The sequence below is a fragment of the Lynx rufus genome, unplaced genomic scaffold, assembly GCF_022079265.1.
Source record: "Lynx rufus isolate CCGP_SWC_20201006 ecotype Redwood Valley unplaced genomic scaffold, mLynRuf1.p SCAF_1, whole genome shotgun sequence".
Lineage (NCBI taxonomy): Eukaryota > Metazoa > Chordata > Mammalia > Carnivora > Felidae > Lynx > Lynx rufus.
In genome coordinates, this window is record NW_025814823.1 from 208,194,543 (window position 1) to 208,214,161 (window position 19,619).

General features: G+C 34.0%; 1 protein-coding gene across 6 annotated transcripts in view; it reads left to right on the forward strand.

Moving 5' to 3' along the window:
* The window catches only part of RICTOR (RPTOR independent companion of MTOR complex 2), a 120,965-nt gene that overhangs the window by 67,543 nt on the left and 33,803 nt on the right, over positions 1-19,619 (forward strand). For all 6 annotated transcript variants that reach the window (XM_047093281.1, XM_047093295.1, XM_047093288.1 and 3 more), the window contains 12 exons: positions 1,086-1,255; positions 5,784-5,851; positions 9,174-9,241; positions 10,256-10,338; positions 11,743-11,830; positions 12,356-12,446; positions 12,554-12,620; positions 12,766-12,846; positions 15,276-15,376; positions 18,026-18,191; positions 18,494-18,595; positions 18,722-18,768. In XM_047093281.1, the coding sequence (XP_046949237.1) occupies positions 1,086-1,255; positions 5,784-5,851; positions 9,174-9,241; positions 10,256-10,338; positions 11,743-11,830; positions 12,356-12,446; positions 12,554-12,620; positions 12,766-12,846; positions 15,276-15,376; positions 18,026-18,191; positions 18,494-18,595; positions 18,722-18,768 (1,132 nt within the window). The remainder of the gene's footprint in view (positions 1-1,085; positions 1,256-5,783; positions 5,852-9,173; positions 9,242-10,255; positions 10,339-11,742; positions 11,831-12,355; positions 12,447-12,553; positions 12,621-12,765; positions 12,847-15,275; positions 15,377-18,025; positions 18,192-18,493; positions 18,596-18,721; positions 18,769-19,619) is intronic.

The window sequence follows — 19,619 nt, forward strand, 5'->3', positions numbered from 1 at the left end:
GTATAATAGAAAAAGATACTATTTCCAAAGTAGAAAAGAAAACTGTATATAACAAATAAACTTAGTAAGAAATATGTAAGACTTGTGTGTGTGTGGGGGGGGTTACTTTTGACTTTTGAATTTGTCCAATTGATTCTCAGTAATATACAACTAACCTATATGGGTTGAAATGAGAACATTGGTTGTCTGTGTAGTGGAAGGGGTGGTGTTAGGGAACTTTCTAGGATGATGAAATTTGTGTATCTTGATTGGATGTTGGTAATGAGAATAAAAATTACTCAAAATTTGTTGAACTGTAGCATTAAGATCTGTGGATTTTACTGTATGTAATTATGCCTCAATTTAGAAAAAATAGAAGAAACCTAATTCTAAAATTAAGCTAGAATAAACCGGAGAGATCCAACCATGTAAACATTTTTGAGAGACAATAAATGGAAGAGAATGGAAAGGTTTTTATTTTTAATTTATTTTTTAAAAAGCTATTAAGCTAAATTATTAAGAGAGAAAAAAGGAAAAAGAATTGAGTTGCAGACTCTGGTAAATAGAAAATTTTAGTATATCAGAAGGATAAAAATCAGGTTGGGAAACATGCTGGGATAATTGATTAAACATTTGAAAAAAATTGAGCTATCAATGCAAAACTCAATTTCCTGACAGATTGAAAACTGAAATGGTGGTCAATGAACTCATTTAAAACACATATGTACGCACATGATCAGAAAATGCCTGATCTTTTAAGGGAGCTGTTTCTGAGCTTAAAATCTGAAGTTAAATTGCAAAACAGATAAAAGGTTTGAAATTGGTTGAATAATTTCTTGCAATTGGTATGGAAGAAGAACTATTCCAGTAAAATATGGACAAAGGACACAAAAAAAGCAATTCAGAGATGTTAAAAAAATTCAGGGTTTGGGGAGGTATATTCAGTGACTCTTATTAGATATATATTATTCATGTTTTAAATGTCTTTGACTAGAAAGTTTTTCAAGTAAGAAAGGAAATTAAGTTTCAAAATAAAATCCCCGATTTATTACTTTTTATTATTTATCTCCTACGTAAATTTATTAAGTTTTTCTTTTTTATTTTAGCACTTCAGAATCCAGAGGTGGTGGCCCTTCGAGGTGGACTAAACACCATCTTGAAAAATGTGATCGATTGCCAATTAAGTCGAATAAATGAGGCCCTCATTACTACAATTTTGCACCTCCTTAATCATCCAAAGACCCGACAATATGTGCGAGCTGATGTAGAATTAGAGGTAGGAACTTTAATATCCTTTTCTAGTTTTAAGATATGACTTTAAGTACATACTTTGAAATTTTTAAGTTAACAGATGCAGCACAGCATTAATTACCAAACCTAAATTAATGAAGACTGGCTTATCCCCAGCAGTATTTTATAACTCATTCAGTTTGGACTGAATTGAAAATAGTCTTCTCAAGAATATTTCATCAACATGTAAAGTGAAGTTGTTTTTTTTTTATTATCTGTGAAAACTTTATTAATCAAATTTGAGCACAAGTCAGGTTACATACACATTTGTTTAAGAGAACCATTTCTTTTTAAGAACTTTAGTACGTTGTGTGAATAACTCCTGCTAATTATATACTACTTATTTGTTAACCCATGCTAAAATTCTCTGAACTTGGAAATACTTGTTAGCAACTCAAAGAAATAGAGTACGAATCTTTGTTTTTAAAATACTTTACAATTTAATATTTGGGTATGAAATTATGCAAGGTATAAAAGATGTATTGTTCTGTCATGTATCTGTCTAAATTATTTTATGAAAGTTGTCTTAAATCTTGTAGTCTGGTTTTATTAGGGCTAGTAGAAATATTTGAGATTATAAAAGTGACAGCCTTTATAATTAACTAACATATTTAAGTACAATATTCTCCTTAGTTAAGTGATTTCAAATATGTTCATTATTAATGGGAGTCCAATGGGAATAAACTAGCACTTTTGATATGTTTAGCCTGTTTTTTTTTTTAATCAAGTAGAAAAACTATAATTTTAGCATTGGTGAGACAATTATAGTAAAGGAAGGTAATATAATAGGCCTGTTTATTATTCCTATGTAATTGTAAAGCAGATTAGCAAAGACTGAAGTGAAAAAAAAAACCCTCAAAAGAATATGGCAGACATTTAAGTACACTAGTGTCTTTGCTTGTATATACTTCTTTAAAACCACAAATGTTAGTTCTTTTTTCCTTTAACAAGATTTCCCCAGAATAGCATAGTAATTTGGAGCATAGACTTTGTACTATACAGATCTGGTTTTGATTTTTTTGCTCAGTGACCTATTAGATTTATGACTTTGGCTAAGTTATAAGCCTTTCTTGGGCCCATTTTTGCTTAGGTAAAATGAAGGTCATGGTTTTCAACTCAAAAGATTTATTGTGAACAGTAAATACTATAATAGTAGTGGTAGTAACACCAGCCGACACTCATGTAATGCTTATAATGAGTTAGACAGTATTTCTGGGTACTTTATATATGTTGATTCTAATGTACATAAAATGTTTTATTTAATACCTAGCACATAGTAAATATTCACCGAATATTGGTTACCCTGGATATTATTCATCATCATTATATAGTGTGCCAAGAGAATATTGTCCTCACTTTTATTAATTATATGTTACAAAATGTGATTCTAATTTGATACTTTGATTTCCATTTACTGCATACAGAAGAACTGTTTTCATTGCTACCGTCTCTATTGTTAGCCCCAAATCTTCCTCCTCTTAAAAATCCCTTTTTAAATTTACCCTGGCATTTATTTCTACTATCTGGGATACGTTTTAGCCTCAGACAGAAAAATGTATGGATTTAATATAATAGTGTTATCAGAATAGACAGTCTATCAGGGTTGTAAATTAATTGTAATTTTTTTATAGTAAATTTTAAAAAATGTATTTTTTAAACTCCTACCTCAGAGTAGAATGGGATAGCTCATAGCATCTGTTATGGAAACTAGAAAAGCTGAATAATTAGGAAAGTCATATATTTAAAGCAGTATAGAGCTGTGTAAGCAGTAAAATTCTAGACAAGGAAGATTCTTTGAGAGTTGCCCTGAGCACCTAGAGGTGCCTTTGGAGCATTTGCAGATTTGGGGCCTAGGCTAACGGCTAAGAACATGACGTGGGCCTGGTAGAAGACCAGACTTACTTGGCAGTCATGCAGGTATGGAGTGACAAGCCTAGAAACAGGAAAATTCCTCAGACCACGTCTGATTTACCCCTTTAGACATTTGCTGAAACAAGACTGTGCAGGGCAAAGGCTGTGATGTCCAGTCCTGAGGAAAGCATGGTGGAATATGCTGCAGCCCCCAGTGCATGCAATTGCAGATGGCCTGTAGGAGGAGCCGTGGGCAAAAGTTGGAAGGTCTAAAAGTCGTGAATTTACACTGGTTATACGCAACTACTTTTTTTCTTGGGGCCACTTATTGATTAATATATAATTAGAAGCTGAAAATCCAGGTAGGCCTTTGCTGGGATCAGAAAACCAAAAGAGCTTTTGGCATTTGTGTGGTACTAAGGTGACAGAATTGGATCTTTCATGGCTGATTTCCTGTTCTTGACACTTCCCAAATTCTGAAGCCATTCTGGGTGGATAGCTAAAGATCTAAGTTCAAAACTTAGGAAATATGTAGAAAAGATCCCTAGTCTCTTATTGCTGAGGAGAGAAATAGTGGTTAAGCTCTGTTGAAAGCACCGGAATATCATACTTCAGGAACATAGGAAAACCAAAGGTATACTTAGTCTCAGAATTACAAGGTAGTCTCAATTTAACTCGGTTGGTGATAAGGATAAGATGATCACCACCAGCCCCCATTAATCTACCTAACAGAGGAAAGGATAAACCACCTCTGGTTGAGATAACATCGCTTAGACCTTTTATAATATTCACAGTGCCTGACATTCACTTATTAATTTGAGTGTCATGCAAAAAGATACAACCATATGACTAAAAACCCAAAAGAGAAACATGCCCACAGGTGATCCAGATAGTGCAGGTAGAGGGAAAAGATTTTAAAACAACCATGAGTAATTTGTTCAGGAAAATGAAGGAAGAAAATAGATGAAATAATGGAGAATTTCACCAGATAATTGGAATATACAAATGAATTCAATGGAAGTTCTCGTACCGAAAAATAGAATACCTGAAATTCTGAACTCAATGAAAAATTCATTTTGGACAAGAAGATATTATTAGTAAATTGGAGGAAAAGTCAATAAAAATATCCAGGGTAAAGCACAGAGCGGGGACAAGAAGGAAATGAACAGAACACAACAAAAGTGATAAAACAGAACTTTGTCTTTAGAGAAGAAAGAGAAAATGGGCAGAAGCAAATATCTAAAGAGACAGTGGCCAGAACTTCTGTTTCTAAAAGTGATAAAGCTTCATGTTCACAAAGCTTAGAAAACTCCAAATAAGGAAATACGAAGAAAACAACATGTATGCACATCATGGTAAGATTGTTGAAAACCAAGATAAATAAAAATCTTGAAAGCAGCTCCAGGGGGAAAAGAAAAAACAAAAAGACATCACTTTCAAAGGAACGTAATAGCTGATAGCTGATTCCCAACAGAAATCATGGAAACTAGGAGATGGTAAAATGGTATCTTTAGAATACCCAAAGAAAGAAACGCTAGCCTGACCCAAAGAAAATGTCTTTCAAAAACGAAGGGAAAATACAGATGTTTGAGGCTAAGAAAAATGAAGAAAAGACCAAAGAGAATGTAAAGAAACAGTACGCTTTCTTGGATTATTTGCCCTTATGTCTGGAAGACACTATAACAGCCCAAGGGGAGAGGTACATGTGGGAGGAGCTGAGCTCTGTTGCCAACTAACTAGCACATTGTGAGTGAACCATCTTGAAACAGTCTTCAGGTGACTCTAGTTTTGACAGTATTTTGACTGCAGTCTTGTGAGGGACCCTAAACCATAACTGCATACCTAAGCCTCTAGTAGATTCCTGACTCACAGAAACCATATGAGATCATAAATATTTATTGTTTAAAAAATGAGACACACAAAGAATGAAAGAGTAAGGGGAGTCCTCAGAAGGAAAATGATCTAAGACAGATAAGGAAATGTTGGAAGGAATGATGCATGATAGAAAAGGCACAGAGGTGACTAAATATAAAAGAATACCGATTGGCAAAAGTCATTTTAATAATGTCTTATGTATTTTAAATTCTGTTTAATATTAAAAATTAGACCACAGTAATGCAGGAGGCACAATGGGAGGGATGGTAAACCTGATACAGTGGTTAAAAGTTTAAAATGAGTGAGTTTAGCAAGATTGCTGAATACAAGAACAATATACCAAAATAACTTGGATTTTTTTATACTAGCGTGAAAAGAAGAATGAATTTATAAAATAAAACCACTTAATAATGTTCAAAAAGAAGCAAAACTAAGTCATAGTTTTAAAAGTCAGGATAATAATCTGGGGGTAGGTAGTGACTGAGTCGAAAGAAGGAATAAGGAGACTTTAAGGATGCTAATGTTTTCTTCCTCTGGTGCCAGTTATAGGAATGTGCTTAGTTTGTGCTTAGTTACACCTCAATTTAAAAGTTAAAAAATTCGATTGGTACATGAAAAAAATCACTCAAGTATATTCCTTAATGATGAATTTGGAGAAATAAGTCTCTCAAATAGTATACCCAATCAAAGATATAGATAAGTGAAATTAACTTTAACTTATTACAGGAAGAATGCATTTTATGATAAGGACCATTTTTCTTCTTCTTTTTCTCCTTTATTTTTATTAGCGAATTTTAGCACCCTATACCGATTTTCACTACAGACATAGTCCAGATACAGCTGAAGGACAACTCAAGTAAGTACCACTGGTTCCTAATAACTTACAAGGAAGTGTGTTGCTGTTAAAGCTTTTAGATTTGCCTGATTGCTTGTAGAGCCAGAACATGTAAATTTAAATAAATTTCCTGTTTCATGGAGTTATGTTATAGTTCTCATAATATAATTAACTGTGGTTTAAAAAATTAAAAATAAGCTATGAGAAATTTAAAGACTTGGAATTAAGCTCTTAATGAAAAAAATACAAGATGGGCTGCGGTAGAAACCTAGATCTTTGTTTTTCTCTTGTATGTATTTTTAGCATAATTGCACTGAAAGACTAAAAGAATGAAAAATGAAAGGGAATAGAATGAAGAGCTACCCTAACAAACTGAGTAAGCAGAAAGATATACTCTGTAGAATTTTGAAAGTAAAGTTAGTAAGGAAATAAAAGGAGAGAGAGAAAAGGTTGTTTTCTAGAAATAGGGTAATTTTCAGAGTTTTTTTTTGGAGAGAAAAGCACATGTTCACTAGGTATTCTGAGATAACTGTAAATTGATTCAGGGAATCAGTGTATTATCAATGTATTAATGTATTATCTGTGAAGATTTTGCAGAGGGCATAATTACACTAAATATATTATGAAGTGTTTTTCTAGTAGAATTGTTTGATTGCAGACATAAATAAGCACTTACTTGATAGATAGTATACAACTTAAAATTCTTAAGTTTTAGAATATTACAAAACGGAGATTTTTTTTTTCATTTTTATGAAATAGTGGTTTTAGATCTTTAATCACTTCTATCCCTGTGAACTCATCACACCCTAACATTTCATGATCTGAGCTAAGAAATCAAAAAAGATGTTCTCTAAGACTTCTCAAACCTTACTCCTTATGGATTGGGATTCTTTTAGCCCCTTTCTTGGCTTTTCCTTATGATACTTAGCATTGTCCTTCTTGATGGGAGAAATACACTTTCTATTGCTACATGACAAATTACTATGAATGTAACAGCTTAAAATAACATCAGTTTATTAACTCATAGCTCAGTAGGTCATAAGTCTGCACAACTCTTATCTGGGGATTCTGATGAAAAATCCATTTCCAAGCTCATTCAGGTTGTTGGCAGAATTTACTTCCTTGCTATTGTAAAACTGAGTTCTCGGTTTCCTTGCTGTCAGCTGGGCCTACTCTCAGCTTCTGGAAGCCACTCTCTTTCTTTGGCACATGGCTCCCTCTGTCTTCAAACAGAAAAAAATTCCTGGAACCCTTTACTTTGAATCTCTCTGACTTTCTCTTCTACCACCAGCTGGTGAAAGCTCTCCAATTAGATCAAGACTACCAGATGATCTGCCAGGCTGTATAACATAAATTAGTCACAACGTGGCAGTGATACCATATTCACAGTGTCGAGGGATTAAGGCATAGAATCTTCAGGGGTTGGAGGACGTTTTTAGAGTTCTATCTACCAGGATGAATGAGAGATGAGCCTGGGTATTTTTTTAGAGTTGGAGAGGGAAAAGTACATTCCACCAAAATCCTTCCTTACCTGTTTGGTTCTACATATTCATTAAGTTCCTAGAGTATGGGTATTTCCTAGAGTATAGGTACATTATGGCCAGGAAACAAGGAAATGAGTGATTTTTTAAAAAAAATGCTACAAATTTATTGAATATGTTAAAGAATGGATTACCAGGCAGTCACTATAGGTGTGTCATTCACATTTTTTTAAATGTTTGTTTGTTTGTTTGTTGAGAGAGAATGCATGAGCAGGGCCCCTCTCTCGCTTGCTCTCCCTCTCTCTCTTCCTCTCGAGAGACAGAGATCCCAAGACAGAGATCCCCTAGAGAGACAGAGGATCCCAAGCAGGGTCTGCACTGTTAGCTAAGCCTGACACTGAGCTCAAACTCAGGAACCCTGAGATCATGACCTAAGCTGAAACCAAGAGTCAGACACTTAACCAACAAAGCCATTCAGGCTCCCTTGTCACTAACATTTTTAAGAGAAGGAGCACCAGCTTTATCCCATAGTTGTCCAGTTCTCATTTCTTTCACCATCTCATCTCCTCATTTCAGTTTCTGTTGCATTCTCATTTATTTGATGCTGCCAAGCTTAGGGTGGTTTGTTTGTGTTTATTGTTAAGTGTTTCATTCCTCTTTTGTAGACTCTGATTACTCACCATTCTTTTAACTTGATTTTCTGTCTTTTTTTTTAATCCCCTCTGTTTTTGCTTTCTAAGTTCTCAATTTCTGTATTCTCAGACCTGTTTAAGGATTTTATTAGGAAAGAAAAAAGATAGCACAGAAAAAAACAGACACAGAATAGAGGTGGGGTTGAGGTGGCATAAATAGTGTAAGATTGCTATTAAGTATTGAAACTGGCCATAAGCCATACATGGAAAATATATAATGAATGTAAATAGTTATATTGCTTAATTAGCGGTCATGAACTATTGTATGGGAAAGAACAAATGAGACAGTTTGGATATACAATTTTAAGAGAAGAAAGCAGCTGTTGATATTAATATCTAGTTTTTTAATAATATCAGTGCATATATGGGTTGTTGGGCTTGCTTGTTAGAAATGTTCAAATAAATTTGGGCAAGAAGTTTCAAGTAAAGAGAATACACGTTGGGGCACCTGGCTGGCTCCATCGGAAGATCATGTGATTCTTGATCTTGGGGTCTTGAGTTCAAGCCCCACGTTAGGAGTAGAGGTTAAATAAATAAATACTTAAAGGATTACATGTGGCAAAAGTAAAAGGTAATTTTCTTTGCTAAGCCTTGTGACAGAGATACTTATTAAATAAGGTGTTGCTGCTTCTAGTGCTCAAATTTTTTTTTTTTTTAACGTTTATTATTGAGAGACAGAGAGAGACAGAGTGTGATCAGGGGAGGGGCAGAGGGAGAGGAAAACACGGAATCTGAAGCAGGCTCCAGGCTCTGAGCTCTCAGCACAGAGCCCGACGCGGGCTTGAACTCACGAACCGCAAGATCATGATCTGAGCCGAAGACGGACGCTTAACTGACTGAGCCACCCAGGCACCCCTCTAGTGCTCAATTAAAGGTGTTAATGAGGTATCTAAGAATAGTTTTCAGAAAGAGTAGAAAAAGTCGAACTAAATTAAAAGTGGAATTTATAACTTATTTTAAACCAATATGTTGGGAATTTTAAATTGGGGTGGGAGTCAGTATATAATTGGGTAATTTTCTTTGAGGTAGATCTTTTTTTTTTTTAACGTGTTATTTCCTGTGTGAACATTTAAATGTTAATGATAGGTTTTTTTCTAATACAGTAGAAAAAAATCACACTTTTTTATTTTAACATTTAATTTCTTGGGTCTCTGCTCCACTTTCAAACAGAGAAGACAGAGAAGCGAGGTTTCTAGCCAGTAAAATGGGAATCATAGCAACATTCCGGTCATGGGCAGGTAAGTTACTCTGCTGCTTTAACATCCAGTAAGAAAAACTTGATTATTTTTTCATATGTTAAATTACTATTGCATCATCTGATTTAGATGTTAACCTAGTCTTAACTTTATACATTATTATTAGAGTCAGAGGGATTTGTACAAAATTATTAAAATGGTCTATTTGTAAGTCAGTGTGCTAATGATTACCAGAGCAATTAAAAAAGTCTTTCTGTGGACATGAGCTTTCATTTGTTCTGGGTAAATACCCAAACAGAATTTCTGGGTCACAATGTTTATGCATGTTTAGTTTTTTTTGTAAGAAACTGACAGACTTTTTCTCAGCATACTTACACCATTTTGTACCCCCATCGTCAGTGTATGAGAGTTCCAGTTGCTCTGCATCCTTGCCAGCATTTCGTGTTGTCTTTAATTTTAGCCGTTCTGATGGGTGTACAGTGGTATCTCATTGGGAATGTTATTTGGATTTCCCCAATGACTGAATATTGAATATTTTGTCCGTGTTTATTGGCTCTTCACATAACTTCCTTTGTGACATAATAATGTGCTTAAAATTGTTTGATTTAATTATTTCACTTAAAATTTTGATCTATAAAGATTAATTGAAGTCTGTCAGGTACAGCCTTTTGTGCATTCAATAAATTTTAGAATTAAACTTTTAAAAGACAAAAGCCAAGCAAGTTTTTCACTCCACTTTAGGTTAAGAAGGTATTATATAAGAAAGACAGAATGTTGTCTTACTCTCTCTGGTATTACTTTCTGAAAACCAGTCATCAGTAAACAGGAGTAGTAGACAGATTCATGAACATTTTTGGGTATGAAACAAATAGAAGAAGGAATTTAAATGATAAAGTTACTAATAATCTCTAGTCAACAGGGAAATGTTACTTCTGATAACCAAATAATAGCACAGTTTTGGAAATTATTTGGAAAGATACTGCAGATTTTATATTATGAATACTATAGATTTTTTTTGAAATTCAAATCAGTAATTTCCCTTTTTATCCTTTGTAGGTATTATTAATTTATGCAAACCTGGAAACTCTGGGATCCAGTCTCTAATTGGAGTACTTTGTATACCAAATATGGAAATAAGGGTAGGTAAAAGTTACTCTAATTGTTTTATTCCTAGGCTTTTAACAGAGGAGATTATTTGTTCAAAAAAAAAAAAAATCTATTTCAGGTGTTGCCTTTTCCTTATTCTATATCATAGGTCATTTAAAAAAACACATGAATAGGGGTCCCTGGGTGGCTCAGTTAAACGTCCAACTTCAGCTCAGGTCATGATCTCATGGTTCTTGAGTTCTAACCCGTGTTGGGCTTTGTGCTGACAGCTCGGAGCCTGGAGCCTGCTTCAGATTCTATGTCTCCCTCTGTGTCTCTGCCCCTCCCCTGTTAATGCTCTGTCTCTCTCTCCAAAAATGAATAAACATTAAAAAAATTTTTTAAACAAATACATGAATAAATGTATACTGCTTAGTTGAACCCTAAGGATAATGTGAAAAATTTGAAATACTGATGTTGTTAGGAACTGTGGCTGTATTAAAAACTGGATTAAAATATGAAATCAATTGTACTTTATTCATTAAAAAATGCAAACAATGTGGAAGGGCATTCTCATAAAAGGTTCAAGCAGTACAGAAATATATTTAGTAAAAACTAAATACAGTATTTATGTATCTTATGCCTTCTAACTTATGTTTTCATAATGTGTATGAGTGGCGGTTTTTGTTTAAAATTAGTTTAATATTTATATGCTTATTAGATATATTCCTAAATTATTAATGCATAACAATTTATATTAAACAGCTGAAACAAATTGAAGTTGGAGGAAAAAAATTCTTTGGTGATTCTTCCTTCTCCACTTAAATGTTTTTGTTTTAATTGTGTTCAAAAGAATAAATTTGCCCTTTTCTTGTTTTTCTTTGTTTGAACCAAACCTGGAGTTTAAAAATATTAGAAAATATTAGCCAATGGTGCCTTGCTTAATGTGAAGTGAAAAGCATTTAGAACGGAAGTGGAAGGATGTGATTGTAGATGGAAAGACCTATAAGCAGGGAGCTAAAGGTTAGGGCAATTTACTTGACTGCTTACTTAGCAGATGGTGAAAGAACATGGTTTTGGGAGTCTGGCCAACTCAGATTTGACTCCTGATTTTAGTATTGATAGCTCCATGACCTTGGGCAGATTACTTTTAACCTGTAAATCTATTTCTCCATATCTACTACAATGGGGATAATAAAAGATTTATTGGAAAGATTAAGTCGTGTATATAGTAAGCATGCTGTAGTTATCTCTTGTGTAATATAGGCCTGATATGGTAATTTTCTTTTTTTTTTTTTTTTGGTAATTTTCTAACATACAGACAGTAGTTTTGTCTTTATCAGTAATTTATTCTGTGAATAGGACATTTAAAAAAATCTTTTTTCAATTTTTTAGTTTCTTAATTTAAATGATTCATTCCATAAAAATAAATGGACTGTATTTATTTGCACTTGTAGCGAGGTCTGCTTGAAGTACTCTATGATATATTTCGTCTTCCTCTACCTGTTGTGACTGAAGAATTCATAGAAGCACTGCTTAGTGTAGGTAAGTATCGAAGTACATTTGTATCTGTTCCTATATTGTAATTTTTTAAATGATTTATCTGATAGAGGCAGAGTCCTTTAGAAGCAAAATAGTGAACTAAATATTAAATATCATCTTCTTATTGCATCATCATGGAATTGATATGAAAATAAAATGTCAAATAAATTTCTAAAAATAAGAAATTAAAAATTTTTTCCCATGCCCCTAGCTGTTGCATATGAACAGTGAAATTAATAGAAAGATGGACAAATTTGAAAGGAAGAGAGGAGATAAGAAACTGATGTCATTCTCAGATTAGATTATCTTATTCTCATTTCGTTTTAGCCAAGTGATTCCTAAGTCCCAAAATGAAAGAAGTTTAGATCTGTGTACATCAAGAAATCAGTTTTTTCTGTATGCCTTTTCAGTCTATTTATTTAACTAACATTTTAAAACATTATTTATAGCCTGACTAGCTGATGGTTAACTGATATGTTTTAGTGATTTTTTTCATTTTTTTCTAACCACCTGGTTTTAACCATTTAGATCCAGGCAGATTCCAAGACAGTTGGAGGCTTTCAGATGGCTTTGTAGCAGCCGAGGCAAAAACTATTCTTCCTCATCGTGCCAGATCCAGGTAGAATTTTGAGAAATAGTTCAAATTTATTAGTTACTGTTTTTATGTTCAATTATGTAATATATTGAACAGTATTTAAACTGTTTCTGTGCTGTGTTTATTTCTAGGCCAGACCTCATGGATAATTACTTGGCGCTGATACTCTCTGCATTTATTCGTAATGGACTTCTAGAGGCAAGACTTAATAAACCTTAACTTTATTTTATTTTTTAAAATTTTCTCTGACAGAGTTCTTTCAGAGCAACAGGCATATACGATGCATACATTTCTTCCTAGATACTATTTTGCAACTATAATATTTTCTTTCTTATTTTCAAAGGGCTTGGTTGAAGTGATAACAAACAGTGATGACCATATCTCAGTTAGAGCTACCATCCTCTTAGGAGAGCTTCTCCATATGGTAAGTTCACAACTCCTGATTATGTTTCATACCATTTACTGTTTTAATTTATAAAAAGGTTATTTTAATAATGTTACTTTGTAGTACCTCAAAAAGTAAAGTTCATTTTTTATTTGTCTTTACATTGCAAAGAGCCTTGATGCCTTGTATTTATCTATGTGTGTGTGTGTGTGTGTGTGTGTGTGTGTGTGTATTTATGTATAGGCTAGTTTTATAAATGGAACAAATGTAAAAATTAAAAAGTACTGAATATTGGGACGTCTGGGTGGCTCAGTCTGTTGAGCGTCCGACTTCGGCTCAGGTCATGATCTCACAGTCTGTGACTTCGAGCTCCGCATCGTGCTCTGTGCTGACAGCTTGGAGCCTGGAGCCTATTTCAGATTCTGTGTCTCCCTCTCTTTCTGCCCCTCCCCTGCTCATGTTCTGTCTCTGTCTCAAAAATAAATAAAAAACATTAAAAATAAAAAAAATTTTAATAAGTACTGAATATTGATTTTTATACTCACTTTTGATACTGACATTTTGAGTCCTATAAATCTTAATGTATCTCAGAAAGATATTCTGCCTAATAAGCAAGAAATTACAAAACTAGATATTTTTATCAGGTAGCAGTAGAAATAATATGGCAATCAGTGCCTGAATTTTATTCATTATATTTTTAAAATATTTCTTGTGTCGAGTTAGCCTAACATGCAGCATATACAGTGTGCTCTTAGCTTTGGGAGTAGATTCCCATGATTCATCGCTTACATTCGACACCCGTGCTCATCCTAACAAGTACCCTCCTCCATGCCCATTACCCATTTTCCCCACACTCCCCTCTCGCCCCATCAACCCTCAGTTCTCTGTATTTAAGAGTCTCATGATTTGCCTCCCTCTCTGTAACAATTTTTTTCCCTTCCCTTCTCTCATGGTCTTCCGTCAAGTTTCTCAGATTCCACATATGAGTGAAAACATATGATATCTTTCTTTCTCTGACTTATTTCACTTAGCATAATACCCTCCAGTTCCATCCACATTGTTGCAAATAGTGCCTCAATTTTAGAAAACTTTGTGAAAATTTTCTAAATAGAACTCCCTTGTTTGAACACATTTTTCTCTGCACACTTGTGGGTTGAGGTTTAGAGGGTGAGAATCTTTTTTTTTTTTTTTTGCCTTGATTTTTGTGACATCAGTAACTTCTGGAAAAAAGGAGCTAATAAAGTGATCTGACCATTCTCTAGTCCCAGCAAATCAAGGAATGGGAGAACTGATTGTTTGCAAGATAGAAATTCCTGTTTCTAGGTCACCTATTTGTTAATAGAATGCTAAATAAAAGGAACCACTTTCAATTCATTAAGGAAGAAGTAACCCTGTGGCAGATCTTTTAAAATTATGTTATGGTTTTCTCTTATTGGCAGAATACTTTTTATTTCTGTTGTTTCAGTCCTCCCCCACCCCTAGTGTTTTGTATTTTTTTTTTTCCACATAGCAGCTGGGCTCTGTGAGTGAGATAAAGAGAATTTAACAGAGTTTAAGAACTGTCTTGTTGGGGCGCCTGGGTGGCTCAGTCGGTTAAGCGACCGACTTCGGCTCAGGTCATGATCTTGCAGTCCGTGAGTTCGAGCCCCGCATCGGGCTCTGTATTGACAGCTCAGAGCCTGGAGCCTGTTTCAGATTCTGTGTCTCCCTCTCTCTGACCCTCCCCTGTTCATGCTCTGTCTCTCCCTGTCTCAAAAATAAATAAAACGTTAAAAAAAAAAATAAAACTAAAAAAAAAAAAGAACTGTCTTGTTTATCAGGGAGTTGTTCAGCCATGTGCTGCATTCTCATTCAGCCTATCCATGGAGGAATTAAGTAATATTACAGGTTTCTCAGATCTGATTTTTATTTTAATTCTTAGTATATCATTTTCTATAAGGTTATCAATATCTAGAATTAGTTGCTTTTAAATGAAGGATTTTTTAAAAATAAATTTCATCTGTTCCTTTCCTCCCTGACCAGAGTTCTATGATTCCCTTGAAATATAAAAGCTGGTCATTTTAAGTATATTGGTGTTAGTTCATTGTTTATTATCTTTCTTCATTGATAGAAAGCAAATTGAGTGGTGGGTTTTGTTTAGAAAGCAGGATTAATTATAGCACTGGATCTAAGTTTTGATATGTAATCCTTTTAAATCATTTAAGAATTGAATTTAATTGATTACTACTTAAAAATTATAAAGTTATAATATAGGATCTATAAAATTTGGAGTTTTATTAATGTGAGTCTGTATCTTTATTCTGTCTCATCCTTGTTGAAAGCAGATAAGATAAAAAATTATAAATAAGTGTACTGGAAAGTCATTAAGTTAATTTCATGAGTAAAGCCTTTAGTATTTTATCTATGGATATTCTAGAGTAAAATATTTCTACTTATCAACTCTTAAAAAATGTTATGTTTCATTTTAGGCAAATACAATTCTTCCTCATTCACATAGCCATCATTTGCACTGCCTGCCAACCCTAATGAATATGGCCGCATCTTTTGATATCCCCAAGGAAAAGAGACTGTAAGTATCAGAGCTCTGTAGCAAAGATTGTGTCTGATATTAATACCCACTTAGATGACCTTCTCTTCTTTTAAAAATTTTTTAGGTTTTTTTAAATTGTTTTTTTAGGGAAGCCTCATAGGTAAAGGAAAATTAATAGTATTATTTAATAATTTGTATTTTAGGCTACCAAGTATTATAGTTTAGTAAAATCAGGTTTTTCTAGCATATTTCTGGACAAGGACATCCATCTACTTCATCATTAAAATTGTTGGTTGAGAATTTTTTTGACTGTTTATGTTTTCAGCAGCAATTCAGGCTCTTTTTTTAATGTCTAAAATATTTCAAGTTAACAAAGCACAAATATTAACAATGTATTCTTTTATGTGTGTAATTAAAAATGTTGAAATTTAGTAACTCATACTGTAGGCATTGAAGTAAACTAAACTCTTAATACTGAAGTAGATACTACAAACAGAATTTTTAACCAAGAGTATGGTAATACAGCTGTAGCTCTGGTGGAATTTCAGTGCTAATAACACATAATTTAAAAGGTAAAGATGGGGGCGCCTGGGTGGCGCAGTCGGTTAAGCGTCCGACTTCAGCCAGGTCACGATCTCGCGGTCCGTGAGTTCGAGCCCCGCGTCGGGCTCTGGGCTGATGGCTCAGAGCCTGGAGCCTGTTTCCGATTCTGTGTCTCCCTCTCTCTCTGCCCCTCCCCCGTTCATGCTCTGTCTCTCTCTGTCCCAAAAATAAATAAACGTTGAAAAAAAATTTAAAAAAAAAAAAAAAAAAAAGAAAAAAAAAAAAGGTAAAGATGAAGAAGCTTGATTGGAAAGTGCTAGTAGGAATCTTTTCATTTAGTTAAGATTATGTCTAAGCAGGGGTGTTTTTCCCTTTTTTTTTTTTTTTTATTCTGCCTATTATCAGAGAAATCTATATATTTGGACTTTTTTTGGTAACGTTAGTAAAATGCAGTTCATTAGCTATTCAGAACTATGAATTTTTATGAACAGTTCCACATTTCTTCAAAGTTAGCTTTTGGGTGCCTGGGTGGCTCAGTTGTTAGGCATCTGACTTTGGCTCAGGTCATGATCTCATAGTTGCTGAGTTTGAGCCCCACATCAGGTGAGCTCAAGCCCTGCATTGGGTAACACATGAGCCCCGCTTCGGGTGAGCACAAACCCCGCTTCGGGCTCAGCTCGTGCCCTGCTTTGGGTAAAACACAAGCCCTGGGTGAGCCCTGCTTCTCTCTCTCTCTCTCTCTCTGCCCCTTGCTCATTTGTACCCTCTCTGTCTCTCAAAAAAAAAAAAAAAAAGTTTTTTAAATTCAAAAGTACATATACGGACCTCACTATAAATAAATAATGTATTTACTTATTAATTTTAATTTTACCTATGAATATACTATTACTTAGTACACTGAAGATCCCTAAAAGCCATAGGGATCATCTGTCTCAATTCTAACTCTAGGTTTCCATTAGTACTGATAGCTTTCAACTTTTTTCTTTGTTAAATGTATTAATGTAAACAATCTCTACATCCAATGTGGGGTTCGAACTCATGACCCTGAGATCAAGAGCAGTATGCTGTACTGACTGAGCCAGCCAGGGCTCCCCTTTCAGTTTTTATTTTAGTAGTTAACATGATGGAAAAATGTATTTCCCAAAGCCTGGTAGACCTAAACTCTCTGGGTTAGATTATGGCCATGAATTTTAGGGTTTATGAAGAATTCAAATTTACCTTCAAAATTTCAGTAATAACAGTCTTATAATGGCTTTTGTTTTTGTTTTTCTTAGCTCAGCAAGCTCTCTTTACTTCTAAATACTTGCTAATCTGAACACATCTCAAGGTTTTTAAATTTAAATCTGATTTGTATTTACCAGAACTTCTGTAGTTGAGACTTGATTGCCACCAGATTCTTGAGAACTGTGCTTTTATGTACCACAAACAAGGAATTAAAAACAATATGTGAAAGGATACCATTTACAGTTGTAGATCAATGGGGGAAGTAGAGACTGTACAGGTTGATACTGGAATCATCGATTATCCACAGGGAGTAGAAATGAAATATTCCAGTGTCATACCATAAATAAAAATCAGTTTCAGATGTATTAAGGATTTACATGTGAAAAGCGAGTTTTTTAAACTTTTATAAGAAAATAGAGAACACTAGATTTCAGACTTTGTAGTTCTTAAAACCAATAATATAAAAAGTGCCCACCGCCACAGGAAAAATGATTAGTAAATACATATTTAGTTGGCTCTAAATAATTTGTGTTTCTTCATACAAATCAGCAGTGTTCTTGATATTTTTTTTCTTTGTGGTTCCAAATTTGATTAAATGATTTACTTTTTAGTAACAATCTCTGGCCTTGAATTTATATATTTTACTAGAATAATTTACCAGATTGATCTCTTTAAAATTATGCTAGCTTTGGGGCACCTGGGTGGCTTAGTCACTTGAGCATCTGACTCTTGATTTCAGCTCAGGTCATGATCCCAGGGCTGTGGGATTGAGCCCTGCAACGGGCTCTGCGCTGGGCATGGAGCCTGCTTAAGAACCTCTCTCTCTCTCTCTCTCTCTCTCTCTCTCTCTCTCTCTCTCTCAGTAGATAGATAGCATAATGCTAACTTTGCTACAGAACTAATTCAGTTTTTTTTCATTAGGCGAGCCAGTGCAGCCTTGAACTGTTTAAAACGCTTCCATGAAATGAAGAAACGAGGACCTAAGCCTTACAGCCTCCATTTAGATCACATTATTCAGAAAGCAATTGCAACACACCAGAAACGGGATCAGTATCTCCGAGTCCAGAAAGATATATTTGTTCTTAAGGTACTGACATGAAATACCGCAGGTTTTAACTTAGTTTCCTAATTTTTTAGCTGATGGATTTTAATGTGCATATACTTGCTTGAGTTTGCAGTTTTATTCATGCTTATGGATCTTCAAATGGCATTTCAGTTTTATAATGACCAGGTAGTTTAGAGCTATGTTTTTATAACTTTTTAAAGTTAAAAAGCCTTCACAATTCATCCTTAAATGAAAAATCTTTTTATTTTTAAAATTTGAACTTAGTCTTCTCAATGTGAAGATAATTTGCTTTAATTTTCCTTATTACTTTCTGATGGTCTTAGGATACAGAGGAAGCTCTTTTAATGAACCTTAGAGATAGCCAAGTCCTTCAACATAAAGAGAATCTTGAATGGAATTGGAATCTTATAGGGACCATTCTTAAGGTATGGCAGGATACTTCTTGGTCATGGCTTGATTGGCTTCATTTTATTATTCATTGTAATTCATCACAATTAAATGTTTGGGAATTGATAAATACATATATGATATAACATATTATGTTTTTCTAGTGGCCAAATGTAAATCTAAGAAACTATAAAGATGAACAGTTGCACAGGTATGTAACAACTGTTTTGCATTTAAATCGAAAGAACTTAGATTTGAATTATATTATGCCTAATACCCATGAAAAGTAATAATTGGTATTTTAAAGATACATACATACATTTTAGTGGTTGGTATTTAGTAGGTACATGTATACATTTTTGAGTTTTAGTCTTATAACCCAAAATCATCAGCTAATTCTTTTTCTAGTTATTTATATTTTGGTTTTAGTTTTAGAACACTTGATGTACTTCAGATAAAATTTTCTCAGATTGGGGTAATATCAACCATATGGTAATCTTAACCCTAATGTGTGAGGATGACATAATAAGGACATAGTGTTTCCCTCTCAAAATGATGGCCATTTTTACTGTTCTGCTGCTACGTGCATTTGCATCTGGCTTTGGAGGGTTATTCATACGTCCTCCTTTTTACATTCCCCTTAACCAAGTTGATGCTCTCCACACTTTTTATAAAACAAGCTAATGTTTGTGGCATATGCAGTACTTAAGCTATGTGCTGCTCTCTAGTACCCTGTGCATTTGTGTTATCCTGAGTTTAGACTAATCAACCACCAGTACTGATCTCATTTAATAAAATGGCCTTCATGTTTTTGAAAAGTTCATGTCCTTAATTATTATTTGGTTGTATTCATCTACTCATAATGCTTAACTTAATATCTATATGTGGAATATATATGAAACATATAAATTTACACTGGAATAAAGAAGCATAGCACTAACTTCTCATACTGCTTGAGAACAAAGATGAAGTCTCATTCAACTTTGTTTCTCCAAATCCTGAGTTTGGCACCTTTATTGGACTGAATTGTAGTGCATGAAGTTATATTCAACTAAGTTAGAT